General features: G+C 46.1%; 1 protein-coding gene across 2 annotated transcripts in view; it reads left to right on the forward strand.

The window, feature by feature from the left end:
• Nucleotides 1-2,890: 2,890 nt before the first annotated feature.
• The window catches only part of PLEKHB2 (pleckstrin homology domain containing B2), a 34,319-nt gene continuing 16,656 nt past the window's right edge, over nt 2,891-20,553 (forward strand). For both annotated transcript variants that reach the window (XM_062183011.1, XM_062183033.1), the window contains exons 1-4: nt 2,891-2,999; nt 14,393-14,437; nt 18,981-19,133; nt 20,352-20,454. In XM_062183011.1, coding sequence (XP_062038995.1) covers nt 14,401-14,437; nt 18,981-19,133; nt 20,352-20,454 — 293 coding nt within the window. In that variant the 5' untranslated portion in view covers nt 2,891-2,999; nt 14,393-14,400. The remainder of the gene's footprint in view (nt 3,000-14,392; nt 14,438-18,980; nt 19,134-20,351; nt 20,455-20,553) is intronic.

Here is a 20,553-nt window from a genome sequence, read left to right on the forward strand (position 1 = left end):
GCAGAGAGAGAGAGAGAGCACTCTTATCTGCTGGTTTACTCTCCAGATGCCTGCAACAGCTGGGGCTCAGCCTGGCTAAAGGGACCCTCATACTTGAGCCATTATCTGCTGCCTCCTAGGGTGGACATTAGCAGGGAGCTGGAGCCAGATTTGAGCTTTAATCCCAGGTACTCTGATACACTCATCCCAAACAGAGTCTTACCTGCTGTGCCAAACACCCTTCCCATTTTCTTGTATCAATGAAGACAGCTGTACTAGTAATTGGGACAAATGAGGGGGTAAGACTGTCTAGCAAGTAATTGAGTTTGACTGTGCCGAGGGCCCGCTGAGTCCTGGGGTGGCCTCTTAACCACCCGCTCTCAGTATCAAAACCAGAGGTCACATGTTCAGTTCGGGCAGATGCAGTGCTGAAAAGCAGGTGTCCTCGCCTGGAGTCTGTCTTCTCCTTTCCTCCTAAGCGTTTCTTGTCAACGAACTTGGACATGAAGCCCATTTTACTAAATTAGAAACTTACAAGGAAACAATCCCCACTCTAGCTCCTGGAACATCCCCTTAAACCAAACTGGATGCAAGGACTACTTTTTCCTGTTTAAGTGGTACACATTCATTAAAGAAAATTTGGAAAAGTAGGAAGAAAAAACCAAGTCATCCATAGCACCATTTCTCAAAGACAGTATGTTTTTTTTCTTAATACTTCAGATCCAAGCCCAGAAGATCCTTAAGACTAACACTGAAGATGTTCAGGCTCATAACTTTACTGAAAGACAGTCCAGAAACTTGGCCACGGGGCCGGTGCTGTGGTGTAGTGTGTAAAGCCATTGCCCGTGATGCCCGCATCCCGTTTTGGGCTCCAGTTTGAGTCCCAGCTGCTCCACTTCCGATCCAAATCTCTGCTAACAGCTTGGGAAAGCAGTAGAAGGTGGCCCAAATCCTTGGGCCCCTGCAACCACACAAGAGACCCTGATGAAGCTCCTGGCTCCTGGCTTTGGCCTGGCCCAGCCCCTGTCATTGTGGCTATTTGGGGGAATGAACCAGTGGATGGAAGATCTCTCTCTCATCCTCTCTCTGTAACTGGGCCTCTCAAATAATTAAATAAATTTTAAAACAAACAAATAAAAAAGAAAAAGAAAAAAAGGAAGGAAGGAAGGAACTTGGACATTTCTATTTGTCCAAGCTCATCCAGGAGTGGCAGAACCAGGAAGAATCCTAGGTGATCTCAGAATCTCTGAACCCTTCTACTGACTTTTTTGTTTTTAAGATTTATTTATTTATTTGAAACACACACACACAGAGAAAGAGAGAGAGAGAGAGAGAGGAGAGAGAGAGAGAGAGCGCATGAGAATCTCCCATCTGTTGGTTCACTCCCCAAATGACCACAACAGCCTTGACTTCTGGGTCTCTCCCACATGGGTGGCAGGAATGCAAGCAATTAGGCCTTTATCTGCTCTCTCCCAGGTGCATTAGCAGGGGGCTGGAGCAGAAGCAAGGAGCTGCTGGGACTCAGACCAGGCACTCTGGTACACTACCCCTGTTCTCTTTCCCCAGGTTAAGACAGGGACTTTGCTGGCAGAATTGGGGGTTTTGAAGACCAATTGAACAACAGAATTTTCTAGATTTCTTTCCTTTTTAAATTTAGATATGCTTCACTTAAATAAAAGCAGACAAATCTTAAGTGTTCAGACTGGTAACTTGTTACTTACTATGTACACATACTCATTATACGATCACTGCCAGATCCCAGGTGTCAAGGCTTGTCGGGAGATCCTTTAAGTCTCTTCCCAGGTTGTACTCCTGACCGACCCCTAGAGCCCACAAGGACTTAAAAACATCTCAAAGTTTAGCAGTAGGGGTTGGTGCTGTTGGCACAGTTGGATAAGCCTCTGCTTGAGGCGCCCGCATCCCACGTGGGTACTGGTTTGTGTCCTGGCAGCTCCTCTCCTGATCCAGCTCTCTGTCATGGCCTGGGAAAGCAGTGGAAGATGGCTCAAGTCTTTGGGCCCCTGCACCCACTTGGGAGACCTGGAAGAACCTCCTAGATCCTGGCTTCGGATTGGCACAGCTCCAGCCATTGCAGCCATCTGGGGAAGTGAACTAGCAGATGGAACACCTCTGTCAATCTTTCCCTCCCTCTGTCTGTAAATCTGCCTCTGAAATAAACAAATAAACAAAATCTTTTTTAAAAGTTTAATAGTAAAGATAAGTGACATTTCCTTTTTTCCTTCCGTTGTCTCTTTTAAAAAATTAATACTTTTCCTTTGAGAGTCATTTCGGATTTACAGAAAAGTCACAATGACAGCGTGTCCTTCACACAATTTCTCCTCCCTAGAGGCATCTTAACCGCCGCGGCACACCAAAGCCCGGATGCTAACAACTTCTTTTTAGTTAGACATGAAGTCTGGGAGCAGGCATTTAGCCTAGTGGTCCAGACCCCTGTGTCCCACATCAAGCCATTGCGGACACCTTGGGGGTGAACCAGCAGATGGGAATTACCAGCCACCCCACCTCACCCCACCCCGAAGCTTCTGCCTCTTTCTTTTTCCACCTTTACCCTGAAACAACAGAAATTTCGTATCCGCCTGTTTACGAAGCCTCTTCTATATGAACTTGCTCCGCACTGGAGATTTACGACTCAGGCGGAGGCGAAAACAGAAATCCCGGCCCCCAGGGAGACCTATTTGGAGTTCCTCTCTCTCTCAAACAGGTAAAAAAAAAAAAATAAAACAAATATTTTAAAAAGCAAAGAAGGCTGAGCTTAACGTGTGCAAAGCTCGCGTCCTAACCAGAGGTCCCACGCCCCTCCCCCGGAGTGTCCCGAGTGCCCCGCCTCCCGCTCCCACTACAACTCCCGGCGTGCCCCGCGCGCTCCGCGCATGCGCGCTCCGCGGTGACGTCAGGGCAGCGGCCAGGACGCTGGACGTGCGGCAGTCGGAGCGCTGGAACCCGAGCGGCGTCCTTCCCCTACAGTCGTGGTTTGGGCTCGGCAGTGTTTGTAGTGCCAGGTGAGTGTGCGGGTCGGCGGGGGCGGCCCCGGCTCGCGCGCCTTCCGCTTCCCAGACCCTGCTGACACCCACTCCGCACCTTTAGAGCCGCCAAGCCCCGCGTCCCGTCATGGGCCCCGCTACCCCCACACCTCCCCTGGTGCCTTTCCTGCCCTTCCTTCGCTAGAAGCACCCACGCTGGAGCCCTCCGGGCGGACTCCTAACTTTCCGCCTCCCCCGTCGGCTCCCTGTCGGACGGACCCCCTCCGCCCGAGACCCGCCCCCTTTCGCGGCGTCGGCCCCTCTGTGCCTGGCCTCTGCCCCCTTCGCCTTTGTGGATGCTCCTGAGCGCCCCAACGCCGGGCTGCGGGCCCTGCCACTGCCCTTCTCGCTTCCGCCCCCCACCCCCACCCCCGGGCCGCCGGGGGTCGTCAGTTTTCCCCGCGGCGAGAGGTGGTCCCCTCCTTTAGAAGTCCTGATTGGCCTTGCAGAGCTTGGCGCTGGCCCCTGGGCCCGTGCCCCCGCCTCGTGTCACCTGCTCTGGATCCTGCAGCGAGCGTCCTCAGTGTTAGAGCTGCTTGCTGACAACATTATCTTTGCGTATCTCTTCTCACATTTGGTTTTCATACCCGATCAAATTGAGAACTCCGGGGGCCGGGATTTCTGTTTTCGCCTCCGCCTGAGTCGTAAATCTCCAGTGCGGAGCAAGTTCATATAGAAGAGGCTTCGTAAACAGGCGGATACGAAATTTCTGTTGTTTCAGGGTAAAGGTGGGAAAAGAGATAAAAACGTCGAGGTGGGGTGGGGTGGGGTGGCTGGTATTTCGCCTACTCTTGCTGGAGTCCGTGAGTTCAGTTCCGGCTCTGCTCCTGGCTCCAGCTGTCTGCTGATGGTAGATCCCAGGAGCCCTCCCCCCAATAAGTAATTGGGTTCCTGCCTCCCCAGGGAGACCTGGATGGAGTTCCTGGCTTAGGCCCCAGCCCACCTCTGGCCATTGTGGGACTTTCCGGGAGTGAGCCAGCAAATGAGAACTTGCTCTCTCTGCCAATCACATGAATAAGTAATTTTTATACACGGGCTAGAGTAGCATTAAAAGAAAAATCTAGAGGCGGGGGGGGGACATAGTGAATTCACAACGCCATTGATTCTCTTCACGTTCTGTGTTGCCTCCCTTTTGAGGAGGAATGAGTAGAGCCTCAGGTTGAGGGCAGAGCCTTGATATCTGAAGGGAGGAATAGTCCACAGTCCCCTGTGGTCCTTGAGGGAGCCACAGTGCAGGAAGTGACTTGTTCAGAGTCACATGAGAGATATAGGCCTGGGCTGGGACTGTTAATTCACTGTTTACTTAAGGCCCTCCATATTTGTTTAACAAATTCATGGCCAAAACATGTGCCCAGATGCACCTGTGTATATGTGCCTGTAAAGTGGGTGTGTCTACCTGAGGCCCAGCTCATGTGACTGGCTCCCTAGCGCTCAGCAGTGTTCCCTAGGTCAATCCTGGGCTGGCCTGCTGGATAATGAAAGGATACGGGCTTGGGGAGAGATCCTCTGGCCAGGCTGGTGCTTGCCTGAGCGTTGCTTGTGTCTGGTGTTTACTCACTATGGTAGGATCTCTACTTGGTTCCCTCTCCCTCCATCCCTTTCTCCTTTTCACTGAGGACAGGAATAACATGTGTGTTGTATGCTGTTCCTGGTGGACAACCTAGCACCTGGCTTACTGCGGTTGGAAATTTCTTACTGAAGAGGCTGGGCAAGAACTCAGAACCTGACAGTGGATCTTGGCTAGCATTCTGTGGCAGGGGCATTAGCATATTTTGGCAGTAAATTTCTCAATAATCTCAAGGCTGTGGATTAATTTAAAATGTGTCCAGCAGTGGCATAGAAAGGAGTGGTACTGTTCTTGTAGTAATACTATTGTTTGAGAAAATGGAAAGTTTTTTTTTTTCCCCTGCTCTCTGAAAGTTTGCTGTACTTCTTAGCTTACATTAATATTTGGTTCCTTCTCTCCACCTTTATTTTTGTCTTGCTGGATGTTAGCAAAATTAAACAATTGCTGTTTATTAGTGTCAGTAACTACTAAGAGTTGCAGAGTTAATTGTTTAAGATGTTACAAAAGGGAGCTAGTTAACCTTGCCATATTTCAGAACACTATTAAACTTATTTATGAGAGTGACAGAGAGGGAGAGAGCCAGCAGTCCAGTCTGCTGGTTCACTCCCCAGATGCCCACAACAACTGAGAGGCAGGAGCCAAGTCCAGGTCTCCCATGTGAGCGGCAGGAACTCAGTTACTAGAGTGTTCTCCCTTGCTGCTTCCCAGGGTCAGCTTCAGCGGGAAGCTGGAGCCAGGACTTGAATGTATCAGTGTGATGTGGGATGGCGTTTCTTTAACAGTGAGGTCAGCTGTTTATTAGCTTCCACAACCCATCATGGGAAGAGAAAGTTGGACTTGCCTCTTGCTTTCCTGGTCTGTCTGCACGTGCTGGTGCCTGTGTTAGGCTTGTTATTAAGAAGTCCGTAGCTCTCACTGTCCACTCTGCCTGTCAAAAATTTAAAAAAAAAAAAAAAAAAGTCCTTAGGTGGCTCCCATGAATTGAGCTTTACATGATGATGGGTCCCCTCTGTCACCTCTGTGGTTTTGGAATATACCTGGGATTTCTCTTTGACTCTCCATTACTGTCCCTAAAGAACAGAGGGGAGTCTTCCTCCTTTTCATAAGGAAATTATTTTCACAACTGGAGTGAGAGAGCACTAACCAGAACAACAGGTGTTGTGAATGAGCCAGTTGTAAAGAAGTACCCTGATTGCCAACTCTTGGAAAAAAATAGTGTGATTATAGCAGTTCTTACCTTTGGAGCATCTGCCACGGGGCTCTTTGGGTGCATCCCTTTGAGTCTGCACTATAGCCATGTAGGGGGAACTTGTTGTGTCTTATAATTCAGATACGAAAACTGAGGCTTGGAGAGGTTTAGGATCTTGCCCACAGGTGTCATATCAGGGCGTAGAGGCCAAGTGGGCGTCAGGCTCAGGACCATCAGATTACAGAGGCAGGATTTTCCACCTGTTGGGCCATTTGGAGTCAGTGCTTTTGAAATGGTTTGAATTCAAATTTAAAATGGTTTGGATTGTTGAATATGGTTTATTCTTTAAATCTTTCTGTAGGTTTTTACATGGAAGTAATGTGATTATTTTCCAGTTAGTTTGATAGTGTTTTATTCTCAAGGAATCAACAGGACTACCAACTGTCTGATGAGTTTTAGTTTATGCATTAGAGCTGCTCCAGGGTATGAGTGGTGAAATGTTGAAGTTTTGGGGTGATGTGGAATTCAGCAGAAATATTTCTGTTCCTTCAGAGAAATTGGTTGTGTGTTTTGGGAGGTTTTTGTTTTTGCTTCCAAGATAAATATGTTTGAATTTTGACCCTGACTTACTACAACTTATAAACTGTTCAAAGAAGAGCCTGATGGCCTTACTTCTAGAATGTGTTGGGCAACTATAGTCAGGTGGATAATGAGTGAATAATAGTGATAATGCTAGTAATAAGTGCTGTGAAAGCAACTACTGTGCACCGAGTTTTAGCAATGGTCAGGTAAACACATATTATTACACAGTTTTCCATACATATCACTAAGTAGATGGTGTTGTTTTTACAGATCAGAATAGTAAGATTTGAAAAAATTAATTTGCCCAAGGTAATTTATAACTGATTGAGCCAGATTTTGATATTTTAACTCCAAAATCTATACTGATGAACATTAGGTTTTATAGATTTTTAAAAGGATATGATCAGAATCATACTTTATGATTTTTGGTTGCTAAAGAAACATTCATCCCTCTTTTTCCAAAAGCAAAACCAAGAAACTTCTGAGAAGGAACATTCAAATAGGTAGCCACCATCTAGGTTGGCATTTTGTCCTTTGTTTTGTTGTATTTGAAGACAGTTTAAAGTATTGCTCAGCAAGCTTACAGTTATCAAGATAATACATGTAAATATTGGAAAGCCAAATAGCGCTTTAACCCTTAGAGTGAAAAGTGTCGGTTTCTTGCCTAACTCCTTTCTTTAACTAGAGACAACATTTTCCACGTTTTTAAGTGGCTCTTAAAGCATTTACTTTCATCTTTCTGTGTATGATAAAATTGCTGTTGATTTACATGTTATCTTTTCACATCCTGTCACTTGAAACTTTGGCTGCCTTGTAAAGCACTTCAATCCAGTTCATCAGACCAAAACTCTTAGGTGACGGCCATCCCCCCCCCCCCCCCCCGAAGTATTTGGTCTCACTTTAATCTGGACTGGTTGATTTTCCAGGCTGTCTTCCTGAGAATTTTTTTTCCCCCTTGATCCTTATTGATGGATCCTTTGGTTTCTCTAAGTTATTCTGTCATTTTAGTGGAACATGTGTATATTCTATTTTTTTTTTTTGGGTGGGGGAGGCAGAGGGAGAACAGAAATGGACAGAGAGACATACACACATAGACAGACATACACACATAGACGTATACATATAGACAGACATACACAGACAGACATACACACACAGAGATAAACAGAGAATGCTCTTGTTCTCTGGTTTACTTCCCAAGTGCCGATGATGGCCAGGACTGGGCCAGGCTGAGGCCAAGAGCTAGCTGGGAACTCAATTCAGATCTCCTACTCTGATGACGGGAACCCAATTACTTGATCTGTCACCACTGCTTCCCAGGGTCTGCAATAGCAAGAAGCTGGAATTGGGAGCTGGTGCTGGGACTCAAACCCAGACACTCTGATATGTGGCATGGGTGGCCTAACTGGCATCTTGCTAGGTCAATTGCCCACCCCACATCTGTGTATTTTTTCATTAGGTTGTGGTCAGGGGTGCAAGGGAAGTAACCCTTAAAACTTTATAGTTTTTTAATTTTAAAAATTTATTTGAGAGGCTGAGAGAGAGAGAGAGTTCCTGTCTGCTGGTGCTCTCCCTAAATGCCCACAATAGCCGAGGCTGGGCCCATCCAAAATTAGGAGTCAGGTCAGGAAGTCACTCCAAGTCTCTGGTGTGGGTCACAGGGACCTAACTATCACCTGCTGCCTTCTGGGGTGCATATCATCAGGAGTCTGGAATTGGGACTAGTGCCGACTTCAACTCAGGCACTAATAGTTTGAGTGTGGAATTCTGGGCCGGCAGTAATTTTCTCTGAGCACTGTGAAGGGTTTGCTCTGTTACCTCCCAGCTTCTGGCATTGCTGATGAAAATGCCCTGCGCATTTTCATCATTTGTTGACCCCATTTTGTCTTTGGGGAGATTTTAGGTTCTGTTCTTTGTCCTTAGTGTTCTGAAGTTTCACAGTCATCTACCCTACTGAGGGTCTCTGGTGAATGTTCACTGGAGCTTGTGACTCTGGCACTGGGTCCTGTTCTGGGGAATGTTGGTATAGCATTCGTCTCTCTCGTCTGTGGCTTATTCATGAAACTGACCTGTAAGCAGAATATTTTATACCCTCTTGTCTGAAGCTGGAGTTCTGGAGGTAAGTAAAGGAAGAGCACTGGGAGTTTAAGACTTCACGGCCCCTCTTCCCCTTCAGACATATCTCACATGGTGTCTCATGTGAGTAGAGGGCCTGGTGACGCTTCTTAAACACTTCCTGTGAATTCTTCTGAGAAATCCCGCACTTACAGAATTAATTTGTTCCTCCAGTTTCCCGATCGTTCCAGTGTTCTGTGCACAGGTTGGTTTGCTGTCTGTTAGCACATGACAAAGCAGAAAAGGCTGAATTCTGTTAGTTACCACTTGTCCACTTCCTTTACACCCCTCAGAGTGTCAGCATATCAGCGGCTTCTGTTTCTGCTTCCTCTTTCTTTGTCTTTTGTGGATCTGCACCATGTTTTCCTCTTCACTCTCCTTTTAGTTCCAGGTTGTGTTTCTTATGATCCATCATTAGCCTTGGAAGCTAATCTTCACACTACTGGCAAGTCTTTGTTTTGGATCCACATTTTAATGTCATTCTTGTGTCTGCTCCCTTTAAAAATAGCCCTCTTGTGGATTATAGTGTTTAGTGAATAAAAAAAAAAAATACATTCTCCAGAAATACTTAGGAGAGACAAAACTGGAATAATGTGTGTTTAAAGTCCACCTTTCTTGTTTTCCCCAGATCTTAGGTAACCTCAAGACACGGCAAGCTAAGCAGAGTTCAGGACCAGGAGCTGCCCTAGGCTGATGGGTGGAGTTACCTGTGTGAGGCAGTGGCATGTGAATCTCTGGAGGGCTGGGCCAGGTGCTGTCCCCTCTTATGCTTTGTATGAGGGTTCAGGAGACATTGGAGGGGCCTGGGCAGGGGCAAACTCTAGACAGCAAGGTGTAGCTGCGGTGCAGCAAAGCTGACGTGTGTCATTGAAGGGCAGGCGATTGCAGCTGTTTATAGACTTGTCTGTGCTGCGTCTTACTTACTCTGCATGGTGTGGGAGTCTGGGTTGTGTTCCATTCTGGTTATAGTTGCGAGCCAGACCCCAGGGTGGGGGCTGCAGATGGTGGAAGTTGATGAGGCAAATATTGCTCCCTGGGGTGGTGGTGACACCAGTGTGGTGAAAATGGAAGAGGCAGTAGATACCGAGTATACACATCTCTTTAAAGGAGATACAGAGCTTCTCTTGCACTCCAGTGGCTGCCACCTTGCTGTCTGCCAAATGGCAAAGTGTCTTAGCCTCAGTCCCCTAAGAAGATGCTGATGACTGTTGATACTATCATATCCAGGTGAAGATCCTGCAAGGCCTTAGGAAGCCCCTAGTATCATGGGACTTTTATGTCCTCTTAGCTTGGAGACTGGAGTGCAAGTGCCTGGCCAGCAGGTGCAAGTGACAAGCTCAACACATTCCTTTGTGTAGGGCAGTCGTGGTTGGTTTTCCCCAGGGCATTTCTGCCCAGCAGCTTAAGTTCAGGCTTGCTTGAAACTTGTTCCTGCAGTATTCTCTGTTTCAGAACACTTGAGCCCTCAACTCAGAAGTGCAGTCTTGTCTTAAAAAGGAAACAGATAATAAATATGCCTTACTGTTGACCCAGTAACGATTTGAATTAATCCAGTGAAGGGATGTTACACAAATAAAAGTGTTTCAAGTATTTTCTTTCTACCAATCCCCTATCCTTCAGTCGTATGAAATTGAATCCACATCAGAAGGTGTATCTTTTCTCTAACATGTTCTATAGCAGTGTATCCCATTTTAATCCTTTTATGCTCAGGATGCTTTTCAACTTTAGTTGGTTCTAATGAACTATAATTCGGACTTTGTACCTTGCACATCACAGTTTGGCCACCACCTGCCCCCTTCTTCAGCTGCTTGTCTTCTTTATCCTTTCTGAAGGCATTCCTGAAAGCATCTTTGCTGTTTGACAGTAGGCTGGCTGAGGCACGTCTTGAGGGCACCTGCCCCTGAGTTAATAGCCAGCTCATTTTCAAGGAGCTCTGGTTTCTTTTAGAGGAGTCTAGTGTTGGAGATAAAGATCTGGGCACAGAGAATGGGTAAGATTGTCCTACAGGGTGACTAAAGATAGGCAAGGTGATAACAGACAAGAAGCTACTTGTGTCTGCAGAAGAACCATGAGTTTCTGTAGCTGATTCTGGTTGGTTTCTTTCTGACTTGTAATCTGATTTTCCCTTTCTCTAATAGTTTTGAACTATTTTAATAGGCACACCCAAAATACGTGTATAATACTATCCTGTAGATGTGGACATTTGTTTTTTTTTTTCCTTTCTGAATCTTTTTTTAAAAATATGTATTTATTTACTTGAAAGAGTTACAGAGGGGGATATATATATATATATATATATATATATATAGAGAGAGAGAGAGAGAGAGAGAGAGAGAGAGAAAGAGATCTCTATTAACTGGTTTACTCTTCAAATGACAGCAATGGCTGGGGCTGGGTAAGGCCAGAGCCAGGAGCTTCTTCTCAAGCTCCCACATGGGTGCAGGGGTCCAAGGACTTGGGCCATCTTCCGCTGCTTTCCCAGGTGCACTAGCAGGGAACGGGATCGGAAGTGGAGCAACTGGGACTCGAACTGGCGCCTGTGTGGGATGCCTGCACTGCAGACGGTGGCTAACTTGCTGCACAAGAGCACCAGTCCCTCCTTTCTGAATTTTGACTTAAGTGGCCTGGGGTTGATTCCCAAGTCAGTTGTCTAATTTTTCCTGTTGACATCTTTGGAGTGCCTACTACTTGAAAGGGAAACATACTCAGCCTCACCCTGAGGAGACACCAAAGAAAAGAGGAACAGCGTCTGGCAGTTGAGATGTTGAGCCATTCAATTAGTAGATAATAATCAGAGATAATAGCAACAGGCCTGTACAATTGTTAGATTCTTAAAGACCTTTGAATAAATGAAGTTTTTTTTTTTTAATATCAATGTTAAATTTTTTTCTGACATCTTGACTTCATAATGTTGAGAACCATTAGAAATTAAAACAACTTGACTTAATTATTTGAAAGGCAGAGTTATAGAGAAAGAGGGAGAGATAGATCTTCCATCCCCTGGTTCACTCCCCAAATGGCTATAACAGTGGGGGCTGGGCCAGGCCAAAGCCAGGAGCCTGAAACTCCATCTAGGTCTCCCACGGTGGGTGGCAGGGGCCCAAGCACTTGGATCAGCTGCTGCTGCTTTCCCAGGTGCATTAGCAGGGAGCTGGATTAGAAATGGAGCAGCCAGTACTGCAGCCAGTGCTTGTGTGGGATGCCAGCGTCACAGGCCTTGGTTTAACCCACTGGCCCCAAATAAACAACTTCGTCAAAGCAGTTCAGCGTGCTCCTCTGGAAAGGTTTTTCCACATTTTTATATCATTCAGCTTTTCAAACCACCAGTTCCTAAGGAGCCAAAAGATTTTTGGCAAGATTTCAGTCAGTTTTTGTATATGTGTTATAACTAGGTAGCTCCTAGTACTGTCTCAGGTAACTTTTGGCCTGTTCCTAACTAGCTGCTTTTTCACATGAAGTATAAACTGAGAGTTCCTCTTATGTGGGAAATGACTGTATGAACACTCAAGATTTGGCACGAGTGTGTGCATGCGTTACCTTTTCGGTTTCGTGTTCTGGGATAACAACCTCACTGCAGAGATGTGGTGCTGTCTGCAATGTTGGAGTGATTGTCTTTTTATTATTTTAAGAAACAGTGGAGAGACAGAGTAAACCAGTGATTAGAAGACTTCTTTCTGTCTCTCTCTCTCTCTACCTTTCAAATAAAAATAAATAAATAAGTAAGTAAATATCTATAAAGTACCTAAAAAAAAAAAAACTGAAGTAGGAGGTGGATGTTTGTGCTAGTGGTTAAGGTGCCCACAACCCGTATTAGAATACCTGAGTTTGATACCTGGCTCTGTTTCCTAACTTGTTTCATGCCAATCCAAGGAGACAGCAGTGATGGCTCAAGTAACTGTATCTGCCACCTACATGGGAGGCCTCCGTTGAGTTCCCGCCTGCCAGCTTTGATCTGCCTAGCCCTGGCTGTTGTATTTGGGGAATGAACCAGTGGATAGGACTTTTGTTGTATGCCTTTCAACTACATTAAAAAACAAAAAACTGAAGTAGAAAAAAAAAGTGGCCTATAGTCTTACCTTCCAAATAATACCTACTTATTTAAAAAAATGAGATGAAAACCATACATGCAAGTTGTTCCAGGCGAGTTCAGACAGTACAGAGAGGAGTAACAGGACTGGCCGTCTCCCTTCTGTCACACACATGGCATCGTCCTGTTCCTCTCCCCGAGACACCTGTCCTTAGTGGCTTCTGTGAGTCCTGTCAGAACACAGGTGTGAGGTGTGTGTCTCCTCTTTCATGTTGGCCTGGTGATCTGCTGTGGGTGCAGTGCTGCCCGCTAAGCAGGCCCTGTGGTGGGGCATGTTTTTCTTGCGGTATAAGTGGTGGTACAGTGAATACCTGTACATGTATGTTGGTGGACCTCTGCACATGTGTCAGTGAGGCACATTCCTAGTACTGGTGAGACTGCTGGGTCAAGCATGTGGACTTGGAGCATTTTGTTTGACTCTGTCACATTCTTCTCCAGCGGGGCTGCTGCAGGCTTCCTTCCTTGCTGGGTGTCAGGGAGTGGCTTTTTGGTACCCGTCTAATAGGTAAAATTGTTTTGAATTTTGTGCATTGGAGAGAGAAATTGAGTTTCTCCTTATAAGTTTGTGTTTTCTTGTGAATTACCAAGTACCTTTTCTTTCTTTTTTTTTTTTTTTAAATTTTTGACAGGCAGAGTGGACAGTGAGAGAGAGAGATAGAGAGAAAGGTCTTCCTTTTTGCCGTTGGTTCACCCTCCAATGGCTGCCGCGGTAGGTGCGCTGCGGCCGGCGCACCGCGCTGTTCCGATGGCAGGAGCCAGGTGCTTCTCCTGGTCTCCCATGGGGTGCAGGGCCCAAGGACTTGGGCCATCCTCCACTGCACTCCTGGGCCACAGCAGAGAGCTGGCCTGGAAGAGGGGCAACTGGGACAGGATCGGTGCCCCGACCAGGACTAGAACCAGGTGTGCCGGCGCCGCAAGGCGGAGGATTAGCCTAGTGAGCCGCGGCGCCGGCTCAAGTACCTTTTCTTTATATGTAAGTGAAGAAAACCAGCTCATTGCTGTCATATGGTTATAGTTTTTTTCTCTGATTTGTCGCTGGTCTTTTTGACTGCTTTTGTTCTCCAAACAGAAGGTTTTTTATTATGTTTATTCTATTTTTATTTTTTATTTATTTGTTTGAGGGCAGGGTAGGGGGGAGCTTAGGTCTGTTGGTTCACTCCCTTAAGGCCTACAATGGCCCTGTGGTAGGTTTTTTTTTTTTTTTTTAAAGATTTATTTATTTATTTGAAAGAGTTGCACAGAGAGAGAAGGAGAGGCAGAGAGAGGTCTTCCATCCGTTGATTCACTCCCCAATTGGCTGCAAAGGCCGGAGCTGCGCTGATCTGAAGCCAGGAGCCAGGAGCTTCCTCTGGGTCTTCCCACTCAGGTGCAGGGGCCCAAGGACCTGGGCTATCTTCTGCTTTCCCAGGCCATAGCAGAGGGCTGGATTGGAAGTGGAGCAGCCGGGACTCAAACCAGTGCCCACAAGGGATGCCAGCACTGCAGGTGGTGGCTTTACTCATTATGCCACAGTGGCGGCCCCAGCCTATGTTAGTTTTTGATCACTTTCACTAAAATCCCTAAGAAGAAAACTTAGGAGGGTGAAGGTTTATTTGGGCTGATTTATTTTTAAAATTTTTACTTATTTTCATTTTCTTTATTTGAAAGGCATAGAGAGGGAAAGAGATAGATCCTTAATGCCCATTTGGAAAATGGCAGGTTGCTGGTGGGTGACTTGGCTTTGAGCCATTCCTCAGTTGACACTGAAGGAGAAGATGATTGCGACTTGGACTGGATGGGCCATTCTCTTCCTGGGTGTGATTTTGAACTTGCCTGTTTTTTTTCTCCGGCAGGTGACAAGATGGCGTTTGTGAAGAGTGGATGGCTGCTGCGGCAGAGTGAGTACAGGACACTTGGTCTAGGGTGCATGTTGAGTGTTGCCTTGGGGCATATCCTTATTTCTGCTGCTGAAACAGATCTCACTGAAGAACAAATAGTAAAGTCTTATTAATGTTGTTGCCAGGTTTCTCTGCTGGTTATTTTTAGAGCTCTGTGAACTGTATTTCTGCACCCATGGGATTCCTCCTTGGTTACCAAGTTGACAGCAACCAGGAAATGATGGCAGTGTGTGCTAGTTTCTCTTTCCCACCAGTGCGCTGTGTTAGTCATGGTGACCTCAGACTCCCCGTGGCTCTGACTGTGTTTGTTCTGTACTGCGTGGAATTTCTGGTTCCTTTGGGTGTGGGAAGTGCCTGATCTGGGGTTGAGCTGTGACTCAGATTCTGCAATACCAGAGTCTTTGTATGTAATTATGTGGATGAAGACTTGACCTGAAGGCATGAGTTTATTTAAACCCCAAACTTTTGAATCTCCAAAAGAACTGTGGAGAACAAACTCAGTTTTTCAGTTATGGGGTTGAGTTCCACTTTGCTATACTTAGCTCTTTGGGCCTGTTTTTCGTATACCATCTGCTTATTTCTGAGGCTGCCACTCCAAATGGGATTCATATAGTGCCTTTTTAAAAAAGATTTATTTATGTATTTGAGAGGTAGAATTACAGACAGAGGGAGAGACAGAGAGGTCTTCCCATCTGTGGTTTACTCCCCAAATGCCCGCAATGGCCAATGCTGGGCAGATCCGAAGCCAGGAGCTTCCTCGGCGTCTTCCACACTTTCCTAGGCACATGAGCAGAGAGCTGGATCGGAAATGGACTTGAACCAGTGCCCATAAAGATGCTGGCACTGTAGGTGAAGGCTTAACCTATTAGGCCACAGTGCTGGCCCAGATCCATATAATGTGTTTTAAAGCAGAAAGAACCAGTTCTGTTTATAATAGTCTCCCCTTATCCACGGTTTTGCCCACTGTGGTTTCAGTTACCCTTGGTTAACTGTGTTTTAAAATATTAAATGGAAAATTCCAGGAATTAGTAAGTCCTAAGTTTTAAATAACTTCTATCACAGCATTTTTTAAAAAAATATTTTATTTGAGAGTTATATATATATGTATATATAAAAATATACAATAAATATATATAATATATAATAAATATATATGTATATGTATATAAATATATGTATATGTATATATACATATATGGATATATACATATATAAATGTATATAAATATATGTATATATATGTATATGTATATAAATATTTTATTTGAGAGTTATATATATATATATATATATATATATATACAGAGAGAGAGAGAGAGAGACAAAGAGAAAAGTCTTCCATCCACTGGTTCACTCCACAAATGGCTGCAATGGCTGGAGCTGGACTGCTCCAAAGACAGGAGCCAGGAGCCTCTTCCAGATCTCTCACATGGGTCCGGGGGCCCAAGCCATCTCACACTGCCTTCCCAAGCTATAGCAGAGAGCTGGATCGGAAGAGAAGCAGCCAGGACTCCAATCAGCGCCCATAGGGGATGCTGATGACGCAGGTGGAGCCTCAGCTCACCACACCACTGCACTGGCCCCTACAGCATATTTGTTTTTGAAGATTTATTTATTTATTTGAAAGGCAGAGTTACAGAGAGGCAGAGGCAGAGGCAGAGAGAGAGAGAGAGAGAGAGAAGGAGGGAGGGAGAGGGAGAGGGAGAGGTCTTGTATTCACTGGTTCACTCTCCAGATGGCTGCAACAGCCAGAGCTGTGCCAATCCGAAGCCAGGAGTTTCTTCCAGATCTCCCACGTGGGCAGCATATTGTTTTAATAGTTCTACTGTGTTATTAGTTGTAGTTAATCTCTTACTATGCCTAATCTGTAAATGAAAGCTTCTCAAAGGGATGTATGTATGGGAAAACACGGAGTGTCCTGTGTTTGGCATTACCGACGGTTGCACATATCTGCAGGGGGTTGCCCAGTCTATATCCCCTGCAGACATGGGGAGACTGCAGTCTTGAAGAAAGAGTGAGCAGATGATTCTTTTCCTCTGGAAAGAGCAGAGTTAAGGGAAGGTGACTGCTACATCATTTACAATTCTAACAAAAATGGAACTGTAGTGCACACTGTTGCTTGTTTAGGAATATGAATGTGGTGTGTTTGAGGGATACCTTTAGAGCTTGACCAAAGCTGAGGCCAGCAGTGAAGAATCAGCTGCATACCTTCGATGCTATATACAAAATATTGTGAAAGAAGCTTGCATGTGTTCCTTTTATGAGGATTTTGTGTGTGTGTGTTCTTTGGTCCTCACAGTAGCTCCCTGAGGTAGGTGTTATTATTTCTAGTTGAAGAAATGGGAATTCCATGAGACTGGTGACCTGTCCAAGAGTAAACCGTAGTTGGGAAACCTACATGCAGTCAGGGCTGATTCAGGTATTGACACTAATTCTATGAGGGACAGGCCTTCATCTTGTCTGTGACTACGTTTCCTGACCAGGAGCTGAGCCGTGTGTCTTCTCAGGGCCTGTGATGGTCCTGTACTGTTCAGATAGACAGAGCTGTTGTAATATTGCCTTTTTTTTTTTTTTTTTTTGACAGGCAGAGTGGACAGAGAGAGAGAGAGACAGAGAGAAAGGTCTTCCTTTTTCCGTTGGTTCATCCCCCAGTGGCTGCTGCAGTCGGCACATTGCGGCCGGTGTACCGCACTGATCTGAAGCCAGGAGCCAGGTGCTTCTCCTGGTCTCCCATGCTGGTGCAGGGCCCAAGCACTTGGGCTATCCTCCACTGCACTCCCGGGCCACAGCAGAGAGCTGGCCTGGAAGAGGGGCAACCGGGACAGAATCCGGCGCCCCTACTGACTAGAACCCAGTGTGCCGGCGCCGCAGGTGGAGGATTAGCCTAGTGAGCCATGGTGCCTTTCAAAGACAGCTGGCATCTTAGGGTATAGCTCCAGTGTCTGGTTCCCTGGTTTTGGGTTTGGTGGGCCCGGTCTTCCCATGGTCAGGGGCCATGGGAGGCCACACAAAGACCTTGAAGACATGCCCTTTGCTGGTCTTTTGGTTTTCACCTTAGACCCTGCCATGTACTTGTTTGAGGGCAAGCTTCCATTTATCTACCGCAGCTCATTGTAAACTCTGTCCAGAGTGACCCTTTTGACTGTTTTCTGCTCCTCCTCTGTGCCTGGTGTGGTGCTGAACTCACAACAGATGTCTTTCAGATAAGTTGCACAGTTTTTTTCACTATTTCACAAGTGCATATGCAGAAGACTTATCACACAGCTAGCTCCATCTCCAGATGTGCACGTTGATTTTGAATTGCAATAAAATGAGCTGAAATGTGTTAAATTCACCAGGTTGCAGAGCAGCAGAGACACATGTAGGTTACATGTAGGCACAGCAGTCCCCAGGACTCTTCCTGCCATCGCCACAAAGACTACTGGGATCTGGTTCTTATTCTGTGGAGAGCTTTGATGGCAGGTGAAATATTTGGGCTGAACTCTCTGATCCAGTGATTCCACCTGTCTGCATGACTTCAGTTGGTAGTTTCTCTGTGGCTTAGGCACTGCCAATCAAATGGATATGGATTCACTTCCTGGTCAGTTTGGGCAAGTGCCGTGGATGCTCCTTGCACTGAGGAGGGTGCCTGATACTCTTAGGAATGCTGGATGCCCTACTTTTGATTATCACCAGTGGCAGGCATCGGAGCACAGACAGAGATCTGTGGAATCAAATTTGTGCTCTTTGGCCAGAGACAAGGTGGGATGCATAGGAACAAAAAATGCACCGTTAGTGTATGGAACTGAAAAGGGTGTAGGAGCGACTTCCAGCTAAGCCTCCTGGTCCACAGCTGGGATCTCCCTTCTGTTGCATGAGGAAATCACAGCTTTATAAAGCTAAGTGCCTGCTCCAGTATTACAGACGAAAGGTGAACTCTTCCAGCTGACAGACTGTGTAAGGTGGTAGGTTGGGCATGGTGTAGGAGGCAGCGTTGGGCCCAGTGTCCTGCTGCGCTCACTTCATGCAGTGTTTGGAGGGGAGGCCCCTCCTGTACTGTGGGCTTCCTGTGAGGGGAAGTGTTGCAAAAGAGTGTATGTGAGAGCTCTTAAGGAAGGACAAAGCAAAAATGCTTTTTCAAAAGAGCAAGGTATTATGTTTATTTGAAATATGGACTTTACAGTTCAGCATTTTCTGATCAATCTGGCAAATTTAGATATTACTGGGAAAGTCTCAGGTTCAGTTTAGTTCTGTGTGGAGACTTAAATGTTAAGTTTTGTTAAACATTTTTAAAAACCTAACTTTATTTTGTAAGTTTTGGGACTCTGCCCTTGGTCACCTGCCCCCTCCGTGTGCGTGGTGTGTGTGGCTGCAGCCCTGTGGTGTGGCTACACAGGCTGTCGTGCTCTGCCTCGCTTCCATCTTGGTGGACTGCCCTGTGCTTCTCCATGCAGCTGGGCTTAGAGGGCCAGGGGAAGGTTTCCTTTGTTTCTGCTGTGAATTAGAAGACAGCTTTCTTGCTCTTTTAGCTCATAGCCAATGTTTCCCACTTTTTTCTTTCCAGGTACTATTTTAAAGCGTTGGAAGAAGAATTGGTTTGACCTGTGGTCAGATGGTCACTTGATCTATTATGATGACCAGACCCGGCAGAGTGTTGAGGATAAGGTCCACATGCCGGTGGACTGCATCAACATCCGTATGGGACACGAATGTCGGGGTAAGCTGGCCTGCCTTGGCCACTACTGTCATCTCCCTTTCCTGAATCTTGGTGGCGGCTGTGTCCTCTTACCTGTTCTGCTCTCATTAACAGACTGGAGAAGGGCTCCCTCGGGGAGGGGTGGCCCCACTGGGGGCCCCAGGCACTTTGATCATGACCACATGGTTGAGGCATATCAGGGTTTTCTTGTTTGCTGGCCCATGTCTTGTGAAAGAGGAACAAAGTGCTATTAAGAAGCCCAAGAACAGTGCCACCATGGACATTTTGTGACATTTTGTTGATTTTGTGACTTAGATACTAGCACCTGTTTAATGTTGATTCCAATTAATTTTTTTCAAGATTTTTTAAATTAATTTATTTGATAGGCAGAATGACAGAGATTTACTCTCCAAATGGCTGTGACAGCCAGTAATGGGCCAGGCCAAAGCTAGGAGTCAGGAACTGCATCCTGGTCGTCTACATGGGTGGCAGTGGCCCAAGTACCTGGACCATCTTCTGCCTTCTGAAGCTTTGTATCAGGGCACTGGGTTGAAAGCAGAGCAGGCAGGGCTTGAACCAACACTCCAGTATGGGACGCTAGTTGTGCAAGTAGGCAGTCAAGTTCTTGTGGCACGAGGCCAGCTGCTCCAGTTAATTTGTTAAATCTCACGATATTGTAGTGTCCTGGAATTACCCTTGTGTTCATACTTTAAAGAAATAGCTTTTATGGAAGTCCTTTTAGCCGCTCGTCTTCCCAATCAGCCTGTTTGCTTTCTTTCTTCCCTCCCATCCCATATCTTCCCCTTCCCAATTTGAAAGGCACGGAGAGAGGCAGAGATTGTCCATCCACTGGTTCATTCCTCAGATGCCCACAACAGCCCAGGCTGGGCCACGCCAAAACCGAGATTCTAAAATTCAGTCTGGGTCTCATGTGGAAGACAGAAGCCCAAGTACTTGAGCTGTCGGGTAGTGCCTCCAAGGCTGCATATAAGCAGGAAGCTGAGATCAGAATTGGAGCTGGGACTTGAACCCAGGCAGTCTGATGGGGGATGCAGGCTCCCCAAGCAGTATTTTAACTGCTGCATCAAATGCCCACCGCCCACGGGTTGTTTCTTTGATGGAGCACTTGGTCTATTGTCTAGTCCTTTGCTTAGCTGAGCTGTTAGGTCTCAGGATTTGTTAGAATAAATCCTTTAAAAAGCCATATAAATATCCCTTTATTCTGCTCATTTTTTGTAGACATCCAGCCTCCAGACGGGAAGGCAAAAGACTGCCTGCTGCAGATTGTTTGCCGAGACGGAAAAACGATCAGTCTTTGTGCGGAAAGCACAGATGATTGCTTGTAAGTTTTGATTTCTTGTGTATCTAATTGAGAAAGTGTTTTGTTTAATTTCCAATGATCAGGACAAAGAATGGGAGTGGAGTTTTCCTTCAGGCTGCA

Source organism: Lepus europaeus, chromosome 1 (assembly GCF_033115175.1).
Source record: "Lepus europaeus isolate LE1 chromosome 1, mLepTim1.pri, whole genome shotgun sequence".
Lineage (NCBI taxonomy): Eukaryota > Metazoa > Chordata > Mammalia > Lagomorpha > Leporidae > Lepus > Lepus europaeus.